Source organism: Nicotiana tabacum, chromosome 20 (genome assembly GCF_000715075.1).
Source record: "Nicotiana tabacum cultivar K326 chromosome 20, ASM71507v2, whole genome shotgun sequence".
Taxonomy (NCBI): domain Eukaryota; kingdom Viridiplantae; phylum Streptophyta; class Magnoliopsida; order Solanales; family Solanaceae; genus Nicotiana; species Nicotiana tabacum.
Window position 1 is genome coordinate 82,511,075 of NC_134099.1, and position 14,233 is coordinate 82,525,307.

The window sequence follows — 14,233 nt, forward strand, 5'->3', positions numbered from 1 at the left end:
TATAAAATATATATCACCAATCATATTGCTCGGTTCAATCTCATCACTGACACATTATACAATAATAAAGAATAACAATAACCACAACAATAACAATAATAATAAGAATAATAATTCTTTGTATTTTCTATTAGCATATAAGCTTCAGATTAAGATTGAGCTAAAAGACTCTAGAAAACACAAGGTCTAAGGAAATTCTCTATATTTTCGACTAGCATATATATAATATCATATTGGATCAAAAGACTCTAGAAAAATAAGGCCTAAGGTAAACGTACAAATATCCTTAGGTCTACCTCGTCTCCTTCTGGTGTGGCCAACAAGCGACAAAAGAATGACGGCTTTTTATTGGGAACGTAGCGTAGAAAGGGGTTCTTCCGCAGTGAAGCAAATGATCTAGCCAATCATTCTTCTACCGATTATCCAAGTTCGGTATTCTGTAAGTTCCTAGGTCATATCGAAGTTGATATAGGACATTATCAAATCATTTCAAGCAATATTTTCTCATTTTATTTTGATATGTACTATGTACACCTTCAATCGAATATGATTATTTCAAATAATGTCTAACCCTGTATAATCGAACATGCATATTAGCATCATCGTTCCTCAACCAAATACATTTAATTCATGAAATACTAACCACGAAAAATATAAAACTCAAAACTATTCATGAGGATCAATGATTGAATTAGTGATACATACAATATTAATATTAGTAGTAATAGATTTTAAAGTTTTACACACCTCAGTACTCTATGCATTGCCAAGTGTTGGGCAACCTTAATGGAAGTTTCATTTGGACAAGTTTTCTTGTCTTTTGACCAATTCTCTATCTTTAGCTTACCTCATTTTTCGGTCATGGCCTCATAGGTTGGTCCCCCAATCTTTGACATCACCACCAACAACCCCTGTCTCCTTCCCCCCTCCCCCCCAAAAAAAAAAAAAAAACCCCAACAATAATTTCAAAACATATTCTTTTCTTGATTATTTCAGGTAAAATTAACAACCCAAATCTTGTCATTGACATAATTAATTTAGTCCTATTGTCCATAATTACAATCATTTACCTAATTCATTAGCAGAAAATTAACAACCCCACCTCACACTTTTGTTTCTTTCTTGTCCATTTTCCTCTTCCTCTTTCTCTAATGAGTTATTTCCCTCATTTGATTCTTTTTCACTAGGTAATTTCTCTCATTTCATTATGCTAACACATATGTTGCAACACATATTATCATATTTAAATTACATGAATTTTCATGATTGATTCTGAGCTCAACATTAGATCTGACATTTTCTTGGCAGCTCAATTGCAAATCTTGAAATGAAAGTTTGGATTTTTGGTGATAATTAAGCAATTGCATATTGGGTAAAATCAATTCAGAGGAGTTACAGTAATGGGGTATTTGAATTCAGTATTATCATCATCTTCTAATCAAGTTCATGCTGATGATGCGCCCGTTAGTGGTGGTGGTCTAAGGTGATTCCCCTCATTGATTTATGTACTGCTATATTTTTTTGGTAAACTAACGATTTTTATGCATTTCTTTTTATAAAGTAATGATTTTTATTAATTAGATTGGGATATTATGCATATAAAGGTAGAGAATGGTCATACAGAAAGGTGGTTCTGTGAAAATAGAACCTAACCATTTATTTACTTGTGCTAAATTCTTCATGTATGTTAATTGGATTGTCAAGAAAATTATGTGGGCTGCTTTTCATTAGGTCTTTTCTGAAATTCTGTATGTAATTCCTTTTTTCCAATGTTCCTGACATTTGTTAGAATCCTTTTTCTCATATGATGGAGCTTAGTTTATAAAATTGCTTCCTTGGGTGTTGGGTAACCGCGCCTCATGATGTAGATGCTTGTTTTAGGTGTCTTAACCAGATGAATTTTCCATTGGGTTGAAATTGGTTCTCTACTTGCTGGATCCGACTAGATTAGATATGTGGATTGAGTTTGGATATGCTCAGACAACTGGAATGTGATTATGAGTTGTTTTTGTGAATGAATGCGCAATCTTTATCATGGGTCGGCTCTTACTTGAATTAGTTGATGGATGTTTGACATAGAAATTTATGCAAATAAGCATCGCAGGACTCATATTTGCTATTGAAAAGAATATTCAAAGTGTCTTTCATGGAAAGGATTATTCTTTGGTCATAAATTCAGAAATATAAGGAAATCCTTGCCTAAGTTGCTACTTGATTTTATGGTTATTCAGATTATTTGTAGTTGTGTTTGATCAGGTTCATGTGATTATTATATTCTTTCTGTTTTTTGTCTGCATATCATCTTGTCCAGAAATCCCTAAATAGTAGAATTCAAAGTGGTTTCATTGTGATTAATTAAGCTTTAATGAAGTTTTATATAAGACAGAAAAAGTTGCAAAGCCGTAGTCTAACAGATGCTATGCGTTGCAGTCAGAATGGGAAGTTCAGCTATGGATACGCTAGCTCCCCGGGAAAAAGGTCTTCCATGGAGGATTTCTATGAGACAAGAATTGATGGTGTAGAAGGAGAGGTAGTTGGTCTCTTTGGAGTGTTTGATGGTAACTCTTCTACTCTGTTTCCCCCACCTGACTGGAATAAAGTTCCCGAACTAGAAAAAACGAGAAAAATACAGATCTTGATTTGTTTATATGTTTTAGAACTTAATGTCATTTAAGCTTTTACACGTAGCAAGACATTCATTATCTCAATCAGGTGACCATAAATTCGTCTGGAATTTTGCTGTCAGATTACTGCTATTCGATACTCTATAGATCCTTACAGTTTGTATGTTCCGTTTTTATTGGTTTTGGCGGTGAGGGCTAAGGATTGCTGCCATTTTTTTCTACAAACATTACTTTTAAATTATCTGCTGGAATTAAGAATTATCTAATCTTCATTCTTCATTTAAAACCTCTTCCAATTAGTGAGCGAAGTACCTTCCTATTTCAGTGGGCTAACATTCCACGAGTGTATGCACACATCTCTAAAGAAGTGCCTGAATGGTCAGTTAACATGTAAATATTTGGTAACTATCATGCCTGAGAGTGCTCTCCATATTTTCAGTCAATGCTGCTCTTCCTCTATTGAGACACTGGCCTTACTTTAACAGTCATCCATTTAGAGCAGTTTCCGGTCAATGGCTTAGCTTGGTTACAGCCCATGTGTCCTGTGTCCCTCTGTTCCCTACTTTTAGTTCTTTCTGAGAAACCCACGAATTGTTGTCTAGAGTATTAGTCAGCTGGGTGTTTGGATGGTTCCTGTTTCTTCTCCCTTTTCATCTTTTTCCCATCTTTCTGTATGTATTTGAGCACTGTGTTCAATGTTCTAGCGCACCACATGAGTCTACCTGTTTGAGCACACCTCATTGCATGAATTTTGCTTGCATTTGAAACAATGTCTGATTTTCCAATAGTGGTTAGTGATGCTAGTACCTTTGCTTCAGGTCCAATATTTGCAAGAAGCCGTTTAGTCTTGTCAATGACTTATATGTTTATAGAAAATGTGTATTAACTTCTAGTAGTGCTACAGAAACTAAATTTTATATTATTGGACTGAGATGTGTCTATATGGAGCGACATGGACATTGAGGAGACTCAAACTTGCTTGAAGTTGAGGCGTTATTATTGGTGGTAACCCAAGAGAGTGAGAGTTAATGAACTGGAGAGCAAAAATTAATATAACTGAATTTTAGGCGTTCTAGCATAAGAAAGATGAAAAGCATATGTTGAGGTTCAAATAGAAAAGCAGGTGCTAAAGCCAATATTTTGGCTGTGGATTAGTGCTTCTGCTTGAGAACTCCATCTCCTCTGTGTTTCTCCTGTTTCTACTCGACATTGATTTCTTTCTCACCAACTGTTAATCTGTTATCATCTGGGTAGCACTAGAAAGAATAAGGACACGATTATTGTCAAGGAATTTTTGGTTATTGGTTGGTAATCCGTTAAATAGCATAAAGATCCACTTGAAAAATACTTGGACGTACATGCATATATTGGTAAACATAGACATTGTCATTTAATATTCACTAGTATGAATCAATGAAAGGACAGGTATGTCAATTAAAATGTTTGATACTTCAAAAAGTTTGAGCTTATTTAATGAATATTTTAATTGCATCCCACTACGGAAAAAGTCATCTTATGAAACATGTATCACATGTGTCAGACATGCCAACAACAAACAGAGTGTAGGCATGTAGTACTAGATGTGATACCCATGACACATCGGATGTGTTTGACAAAAGTTTGATCATACTAAGTATTCTTTTTCCGCTTCTACACTCTTCCTGAATAAGAAATAAAAAGGTTTCTTCTAACACGCTCAGACAATAGGGATTCTTTTTGTTGGAGGCTCTCATAGTCAATGGTCCTCCAACTGTGCTGGTGGATGATGCCGAGACACTGTAAAGAAAGGAATATATCAAAGAACAGGTGGATTGGATGGCGGCAAGTAATGCACTGGAGCAGCAGGTCAGGAAAGAAGAAGGGAAACAAATAACTGAGGCTGGAAAGAATCTGAGGCAAAAGACATCTTTCTTTTGGAGGGGGGTTGGGAGGTTAAAACAAAATAAAGAAGGATAAAGAGAAGATAAAGGAGGCTACTTATTCTGATTGGATCTCCATATCCTGTTTAACTTCTCTGTGATCTCACTCCTAGACAAATTTCTGCTATAGTTGCCTCTTACCGGTAATTCTGTCCAGGCTGGAGTAATCTCAAATCTGTGATAGTCGAATCACTATTATGAAAGGTCTTTTTGTGTCTCAGTCAATCTTCCCAAGTTTAGAGAAATTTGCACGTGCTTTTGTTAGTTCCTAGTGATGGCATGGTACCTAGAGTACAGCAAATGTGCATCATTTTCCGTATCCTTGTTACCGCTCAATGGTTAGGCATGCTTCATATGCTGCAGGAAGCTGAGGGAGCTCTATTGACATATGAGTTGTAACATAACAGGGATTGGATGATGATACCTATAACATTATATTCACCACCTCGTTATTTTTATTTCTTCATTCTGCTTAAATTCGAATTAACAGACAGTTCCCATTTCATGCCAAGTTGGTTACATGCCTTCCAATTGGGTAGTTTTACCTGCATTTCTCATTTCAGGTCATGGGGGTGCTCGGGCCGCAGAATATGTGAAACACGATCTTTTCAGCAACCTGATAAGGCATCCAAAATTTATATCAGACACCAAATCAGCAATAGGTATAATGACATAGTGTGAAGTATAGTTGCTGTGTTCATTTTCAGAAACAACTTATCAATATCTCTTCTATTCATATATTTGCTTTTGTAGCCGATGCATACAGCCATACAGACTCTGAATTTCTGAAATCAGAAAACAATCAGCACAAAGATGCTGGATCGACTGCTTCCACTGCCATCCTTGTAGGTGATCGTTTACTGGTTGCAAATGTTGGTGATTCCAGAGCTGTTATCTGCAGGGGAGGCACAGGTAAGGCTTAGTTGATATGGGTATTTCTCTTTTGATTTTTGGCTCCTGCTTTGGGTATTTCAGCCCAAAGGCGCTAACGGGGTTTATTATGCTTTTTTGGATTTTACTTTTCTAATCTAAGTTGCTCAGACTCGGGTGTGGGTGTTCGATATGGATGCGGGGATTTGGCTAAAAATAACTCAAATATCTGAAAATAGAGTTATAAAAATATGTCTACATTGTTAGACATTATGTGAAAAACTTACAAGGTATTCCGATAAGGAAAAAATATTGATCAAGAGGAGAATCCGAGAAGGAGATAAAAGGAAAAGGATTGACATAAAAATTTCTATATACATGGTATTCCATTTTGTTCAATTTCACCATAGCTTTTGTTTTGATTTGAAAAATCGTTGTATTGTCTCGAATTTCTTCGTCGATTTTGATCAAAGTACCCAAAATCGATTGACTAGATCTGGTACGGATCCAACACTCATGTCGTGTCGACACGTGCGGCACTAAAAGTGAAGAGTCCGAGCAACTTAGTTTCTAATTACTCGGTCCTAACACTACAATGACTAGTTCTTTATGTTGCGGTATAAAAGTGAAATATCACTGCTCAGTGCTCACTGAAGTTAAGAGCGAATGGAATAAAATAAAAACATGAGGATACTTTACTTTTCATTCTAGAGCGAATGGAATAAAATAAAAGGAAGTACATCTGCATATTTTGATGGTATTTCCTGAAATTTTGTGGGAATAGGGAAAATGTCATGTCAGCACTTTTAAATACCACACTTTGTGATAGTTCATTTCATTTTCTTCCTTGTTCAACTACTAACCAATATCTTTGTTGTATATTACTTGCTAAGTTGATCTAGTAATATTCAAGTGTATATTCCTGCTATACTGTTTTGGCAAATGTACTAATTACATTTAGTTTGCCTGTTTTAACGTTTGTTACAGTAGGGTATAGTTTTTATTATAAATTAAATATGACCCTGTAGTTTTGCTGTGTCACCTAATAGAGTATGCTAATTTCATTCTCAGCTATTGCTGTTTCTCGAGACCACAAGCCTGACCAAACAGATGAGCGACAGCGCATTGAAGATGCTGGAGGTTTTGTGATGTGGGCAGGTAAGCCCTTCATGTTGTTTAGTCCTGTGTTAGTCAGTTGAAATGGTTCTAAAAGGCATGCAGTTCAAACATAACATATGGTGTGCAGGTACCTGGAGAGTTGGAGGTGTACTTGCTGTTTCCCGTGCGTTTGGCGATAGACTTTTAAAGCAATATGTTGTTGCTGATCCAGAAATACAGGTAACTTGAAGAACTTGTTTATTCTTTCAATAGTTGAATACGGCAACATAGGGTTGTTCATGTTTTTGAGCTGTATATCAAATGTTCTATGTATGTGCACTTGTATTTTTGAACCTATTACCTAGATGTATATTTTGGTAGATTTCTGAAACTATTCAAAAGTTGGTCCTTATTGAATTCTGGAATACTCCCTACCTTTTTCAGACAACAAACTTTTGCTGCTTGATTGCTTTTGCCCATCTCATAATAATTTTATGACCTGTGTAACTTTTGGATAGCAGCTGATAGCATGTCTCTTAGAAGATACTTCAATTGAATTTTTACTGCTTTTTCCCATCTTATATACCTAATATTTTTGGTGTATTTGTGGGCCTGATTTTCTGTAAAAAATACAGGAAGAAAAGGTTGATGGCTCTCTTGAATTTCTTATCCTCGCAAGTGATGGACTCTGGGATGTTGTGACGAATGAGGTTCATACTTATTCCCTTTTTTCTTGAAAGAATCAAGAAACCAGCATTCTTTCTGAGCTACACAACCATTAAATACCAAGGTTCTACTTTAAATATCTAGCAGTTTATAGTCAACCTGATCGTTGCACATAAATTTGTAGGAGGCTGTGTCGATGGTTAAGCCGATCCAAGATCCTGAGGAAGCAGCAAAGAGGCTGATGCAGGAAGCATATCAAAGAGGAAGTGCAGATAACATCACCATTGTGGTTGTCCGTTTTCTGGGTAACCAAGAGGGTTCCTCTCATGGTGTCTCGGCTTAAGAAGTAATTGCTCAATTGCCACTTCTAATCCGTGGTAATAGAAGACAAGAAAAACTATAGGACATTACGTAAATATTGAAAATAGATAGACTTATGCGATTGTGATGTAAGAAACCTTTAGAAGACATTGTCAAACTCCAGCTTCTCTAACTTGTAAGAAATGTTCAAGAGTGAATCTGACACAGTCAATCCGCAATTTGTTGCTGTTTTATGTTCAATTTAACAGTACGCTTCCACTTACCTGTTGCATACTGTAGCTTGCTGAGAATGAATCTAGAATGGTGAAACTCTTCCAATTATCTTTACTCTGTTTTCTTGTAGTTTTCATGTTATTGCATTTTGATTCAGTTGTGTTGTAGGTTGACAGCTTGTGTAAAACTAGTAAATTTATGATGAGTTCTCACCATGCCATGTTCCCTCCTTGGCACGTGTTTCCTGCTCGGGATTGAAGTGTAGTAGTTGTTACTGTGTCACATCATGGCTTGCTTTTCATGATAAGCAATGTTAAACCATTGTGCCATTGTGCTATGTAATTCGAATTACGTGACTATTCCCTCAAATCTCTAAAGTGAGATATAGTACTTGAATTGACAAGTTAAACAACATTATACACAGGACAAATTTGACAAGGTAATAAATTGCCAATATATATTGGATGGTTCATGCATTTATCGAAAGGTACAAGTTTGGTTTCTGGAAAATATTGATAACTTTATACATTGTTTGGTTAAAAGAAGGAGAAAAAATAATCTCCACATAGAAGCTAGCATAAGTTATACAATGTTTGGTTGTTTTTTCCTCTTCCTGTAGCATTCATTTCGACGTCCATTTCATTGGTTGCAACTATATTGCCTTGATGTTTCGAAGTATCATAATACTAATCTGATTTGGTGGATAATTGCTACACAAACTCATACTTCTGTTCTGCACCAAATTGAGAGCTCTATATTTGCATCTTCTGTGTTTTATTCTCAACGAAGACAACTGCTCACATTTGACAAGCTCAGCAGGGTTCTCACATTTGAACAAGGCTGCAAGGCACCCATCTCATCAAATGCAAATTGAGGGAGAATAAGCAATCATTTTCAACCAAGAGTCTACAGCATATATAACAAAATCAATGTTTTATCTATATGTGAAGAGTAAGACAAGAAGGATATACTTCTCTTGATCGTTGCATCAATTTCCACCATCTTTTTACCAGTAATCTTTACAAGAACATTCTCCATCTTTAAAATGATGAAACCTGTTCCTATCTCTGACGATAATTTCACGATCATAAACCTTTGAGATTAACTTGCTTGCCTGATGACAATCTTTGCAGACACGCAAATTCTTTGTGATGCGAAGAACTGCCCCAGGTTTAGTCTTCAACAACCCAAAAGCAATAGCCAATTTCTCACTATGATAATACAAAGGATTTTCTCTTTCCTCCTCATCAAAATCCTGTTGTAGTCCATCAGAATCTGGGACATAGCCTGCAGATTTAATACAATCCAACATTTCATTTACTTTGGCATATATCTCTTTGGCTTGAGGATGAGTCCTTCCTCCTGCAATGAACTCGCTAACAACGCCTTCCAATTCAACCACAGAGAAGCCAGGGGCCTTTTTCACTCCCCTGTCATTCATCAACTTCCTTATATTGGCAACATCTTCCCATCTACCAGCATAAGCATATAAATTAGCTAACACCACATACCGGCCACTGTTTTGGGGTTCCAGTTCAATCACCTGCTTCCCTATTATCTCCCCCAGCTCTATGTTCTTGTGAATCCTACATGCACCAAGAAGAGCACCCAATACACCTACATCGGCACTCATAGGCATTTCTTTTATGATCTTTCTTGCTTCTTCCAGTAATCCAGCTCTTCCAAGCAAATCAACTAAGCAACCGTAGTGCTCCATGCCAGGTTCAATGCCATACTCTTCTTTCATATAATGAAAATAGTGTTTTCCTTCTTCAATCAATCCTGAGTGAGCACAAGCACTAAGTAAATTCACGAACGTGATATAATCTGGAGCTACCCTCTCACTCTCCATTTCCTTCAAAAGCTCAATTGCAGCCTCACCTTTCCCGTGCATCGCCAACCCTCCAATCATACAATTCCATGAAGAAATTCCTTTTCTTGGCAACCCTTTAAAGAACTGAAGAGCCTTATCCAAGCAACCACATTTGCAATACATATCGATAATACTAGTAGCCAGCTTGGAGTCCAAATCAATCCTACTCTTCTTGACCTGTTCAACTATCCACTCACCTTGCTTCAACGCTCCGAGTCGTGTACAAGCCGATAACATGCTTGCAGCAATAAATTTATCAATGCCAACATCCTCAGACATCATTCTTTCAAACAAAGCAAATGCCTGGTGAAACTGGTTGTTGTGCACATAAGCTGATATCATAGCATTCCAACAAACAGAACTTTTCTCCGCAATTGAATCAAACACTCGAAAAGCTTCAGCAAGATACCCCAATTGAGCATACCCACTAATCAATGTGGTCCAAGAAACATCATCTTTCTCATACATATGATCCAACACCCATTTAGCTTCCTCCAAGAAATGAAAATTTACATACATATGAATCAAATTGTTCTGAGAAAACTTATCGAACCCAAAACCAAATTTTATCACATGACCATGAATTTGCTTTCCTTCTTCCACAGCATTGTCTATACAACATGCTCTGATAACAAGAGGGAACGTGAAATTATTGGGGCTAACTGAACGCTCTAACATATGGGAGTAAAAAAGAACAGATTCTTTCAGCAGTTGAAATTGCAAGTAACCTCGAATGATAGTGTTGTAGATGAAAGTGTCTGGGTTAGGCAATTTATCGAACATTTGGAGGGCGTAGTTTAAATCACCTGATTCAAGAGTGGTACAGAACTTAATGACTCGACCCATTGCGTCATTGTCACACGACAGGCCTAGTTTGATAATTTGGGCGTGGAATTGCTTGAGTTCAGACATTGTTGAGCATGATGGTAAGCCCTTAAGGGCGTACCTAGAGTGTTGGTTTTGGGTGATGCTGAAGATTGTGGGGTAGGAATGACATGAAGGATAGAGGCCATATTGCATGTTATAATTAGCTAATTATGATGACAACTTTGTGCCACAGAGAAAATACACTGACGAGAATCCAATATTTCTAAGATAAGCTAAGGAAGTTCTTTATATCTATAGACTATAGGACAAACATGCCTAGTGTAATCTATAGAGCTCAACGTCTAATTTGAGACTTGCGAGTAATGTGAGATGTTCATTTATCCTTGTAATTTTATGTACTTTATGTTGCTTGGAGTATAATGTTCTTTAAAAACTATGGAGTACTAAGTTGAGCATTGGATGATATCTAGCTCCCTCTAGTACTAAACTAGTGCTCATGCCAACACATCATTGTCGCGTCTTTGATGAGTACCAAACAAGGTTCCGACGATGTCGTTCTGTCTTTCTTACCCTTTAAAAGTAGAGTTCACATTAAACAAAATGGTCATTTAATTATTTTCTCTAATATTGTAAAATTAACTACTTTGACTATTAAATTTTTCCTGTAAGAATTTGTAATATTAAGGAATTATAATAATTTTCCAGCAAGAATTTGTAATATTAAGGAGTTATAAAAAATTTCCTTATTTGAATCGTAACAAGTAACTTGTTTAACCAAAAATCTGAGTCTTTGGTCAAAACTAAAAAGAAATTCGGATTACTGATAATCAGGAGACGAAAATAAAATACTTTGGAGAATGATGGTAAAGCAGCAAATAGTTTTGTATTTCAATAAGTTCCCAATAGTACTCCGTGTCCTTACAAATGATGATACTTCTTCCTTTTATAGGTAATTCTAGGTAAAGGAATGAAGCCTCAGCTTTAATGATATAATTATGAGTAATAAATGATATTAAATAAGCCGTTATATAATCATTCCTATTAAATACCAATTTTCTAACGTATCAGGTATTTAATAATGAATTTGGACTCCTTTCTGTCATCAGATCTTTGTCTTTAATGCCTTCTAATCCGTTGGCTTTAAATGACTTGAATTGGTACGAGACTCGTATCTGCACTTCGTCTCGTGCCTATTTAAATTCCTCTTCCCGTGGCTGTCTCCATCCATGCCAAGGTCAATTGTTGCGCTTTGACCATTTAACCAAACCACGTGTCATGCCACGTCATCTTTAATATAAACTCAGTTTTTTCCCAATACAGATAGTCCCCCCACTTTCCATTTATTTATCAATTAAATAATTGGGAAGTGGATCTTCATAAAAAAGGAATTTTCGCCACAATTAATGTTTATGACAGTATTAACGCCTCAGTCGTCTTTTCCATTTAATGTTCTGCCCAGGTGTCATTTTCTGATTGATTCTGCTATTTACACCATTTTTCAAGATTTCTTCATTCTCACTATTCACGAAGTGATAGTTGCCTTTATTATAGGCTTTCCATCATTACACTTCTAAGTTTGATGGTTCCCATTATATATATAACTTTTTCTTCCTTTGTCTTCTTCACAAATCTTCAGCAAACATTTTCTTCTTTATTTCTACTTTCTTTCGACTTATCCTTCCTAACAATGTCATCTTCAAACCCTAACCGTAAAAAAGTTCCGATTCTAGACCAATTCCCCAACACCCCTGTTAGACACAGAAGAGGCGGAGGAGGTAGGCTTCGAACAGGGTTAGAATCTACTCGAGACGGCTCCTCTGGTTCTTCTTCAAGGAGTTCTATCCCAAAGGCCCCCTCTTCTAGAAGTAGAGAAATTCTTGATTCTTCTCAAGAACCCTTAGTTAATGAGATAGTTCCCAGCGATTGGGTTTTGTCTTTTGAAAGTGACAAAACGTCTCTTCAAAAGCAAATTGCAAATTTGGAAAAAGCCGATACTTATCCTACAATAGTAACTGAGCTTACAATCGCCACCATAAGAAGAGATTGTAACTGGAAGGATAGTCTTCGAATGTCAATTCCTTCCCCAAATCAGAGAATTTCCTCCTTTAGAAGTGGGTATTCTTTTGTTTATACTTACCCCTTCACTCTAGGTTTTAATCCTCCGATTGACCCAGTTATTCTTGATTTTTGCCGTTTCTTTACAATTTGTTTGGCCCAAATCGGTCCCCAAGTGTGGAGAACAGTGGCTTGTTTGAGATACTTATCTTCCAAAGCCAATGTCAATTTCACCTTCTCTCACCTCATTCATTTATACCACCCTAACTTAATACGCCATGGGGTTTTTACCTTAACTGCAAGGAGCAAAAAAGTTCTGGTAAATCCTGAAGATGACAAAGATCGTGGATGGTATATCCGTTACGTTGCTGTTCGTACGGTGGACTTGATTGGCGAAACAAATACTCCCTTCCCTGAGAAGTGGAATTTTGCACGTAGGTTTCCTTTTACTTACCGTACCTACTTTTGAGAATTTCAAAAGAAATTTTTTTTTAACCTCGTCTCTTCTTGGTTTTTTATAGCAACCATGGGAGATGTGGAACCTATTCCCAACTTCCGTGGTTGGGTAGACTCAATTTTGAAGATTGCTTCTAGGGAGCAAAGAACTTGGAAATCGATTTCTTCCTTACATGACTGGAAGGTGAAAACACATAGTATGCCCCTTTTTTATATGTTTTTTTTCTTTCACATATTAAGCATTTTTTCCTAAATTTTGATCATGTATATCCTTCCTTTAATCAGGATTTGGCGTTAGAGGAATGACGGTTGAAGTAGCTATGGTCATTCGCATGTCTGCTAATGCTGCTCTTGATTTGGATAAGGCTCGAGCCTTGCTGCCAAAAAGGAAAGCTATAAAAGAAAGTTCTGAGGAAGAGGAGGGTACCTCCCTAATTACCAGGCCAAGGGTCAGGAGGCGAATAATCATTGATGATGAAATTGAAGACACTCCTGCTCGAACCTCAACCACCGAGCCTGTTTTGATTCATTCTGACGAGGACATCGAACCAATAGATAATAATTAGTCAATTCAGCATCTTTTTTATAGTGGTTTCGAGAGTGGCGAGCTCGACCCTATTTTTGATGAAGCTCCTCTTTCCTCATTCGTTCCTATTTCCTCCATTCTACTGCCAACCGTAAGTATTTCTTTACCAGTTTTGACGACTTCTGTTCTTTTGCCAGTTTCTACCGCTCCTATGTCCGTTCCCGCGTTGGTTTCTACATCTTCTCCTTCCATTCCTGTTTCTACATCTTCTCCTTCCATTCCTTCCATTGCTCCTCTTCCCTCTGTTCATCATACAGAGACGGGTTATAGCAGTGGAAGTATGACTATGAGAAGTGTTACTCTTGAAGTTCCTGCCAACCATAGCCTCTTGAGAAAGACTGGTAGAGCCGATGTTTGGCTCGAGCCCCTAATTGGAGATATTGAGAAGAAGAAGATGGAGAGCCATAGCTGCTTGACTCTGATGAATGACATAGTTCATTCTACTTTGAAGGTATTTTTCCTATTCTTACCAACAAGTTTTTTTTAATTATCTTCAATCCCTCATTTCTATGAGTTGTCTCTGTAGGCTAACCTCATTGGTACGGAATTAATGGGAAGAATTTCCCTTTTGGAAAGAAAAGCCCGTAAGTCTGAAAAAACTGTTCACGAGGCCGCAGAAATAGCCAGGGGAGCCCAGCTTGAAGCAGCCAATTGGAAAGAACAGTTTGAGAATGTTCAAGGGACCATAGAGGAGTTGCAAGAAAATAAAAACCTCCTGGAGCAG

The 14,233-nt window shown here is 36.9% G+C and overlaps 2 protein-coding genes across 4 annotated transcripts; one reads left to right on the forward strand and one right to left on the reverse strand.

The window, feature by feature from the left end:
- Positions 1-988: 988 nt before the first annotated feature.
- Positions 989-7,760, forward strand: LOC107782010 (putative protein phosphatase 2C 59). 3 transcript variants are annotated; one of them, XM_016602843.2, is made up of 9 exons: positions 989-1,187; positions 1,309-1,483; positions 2,431-2,558; positions 5,107-5,205; positions 5,297-5,455; positions 6,485-6,571; positions 6,660-6,751; positions 7,147-7,221; positions 7,362-7,760. In XM_016602843.2, the coding sequence occupies exons 2-9, from the start codon at positions 1,401-1,403 to the stop codon at positions 7,518-7,520; spliced, it is 882 nt and encodes a 293-aa protein (XP_016458329.2). In that variant the 5' UTR covers positions 989-1,187; positions 1,309-1,400; the 3' UTR covers positions 7,521-7,760. The 3 variants fall into 3 exon arrangements, with proteins under 3 accessions (XP_016458329.2, XP_016458330.2, XP_075096779.1); XM_016602844.2 differs by having other exon boundaries at positions 1,074-1,187; positions 1,289-1,483; XM_075240678.1 differs by lacking the exon at positions 989-1,187 and having other exon boundaries at positions 1,250-1,483.
- Positions 7,761-8,414: 654 nt separating this feature from the next.
- Positions 8,415-10,770, reverse strand: LOC107782011 (pentatricopeptide repeat-containing protein At5g66520). Its single transcript, XM_016602845.2, has 2 exons — positions 8,683-10,770; positions 8,415-8,551 (listed from the first exon to the last, which is right to left on the reverse strand). Exon 1 carries the CDS (start codon positions 10,602-10,604, stop codon positions 8,718-8,720), a length of 1,887 nt encoding a protein of 628 aa, XP_016458331.2. The 5' UTR covers positions 10,605-10,770; the 3' UTR covers positions 8,415-8,551; positions 8,683-8,717.
- Positions 10,771-14,233: the final 3,463 nt, after the last annotated feature.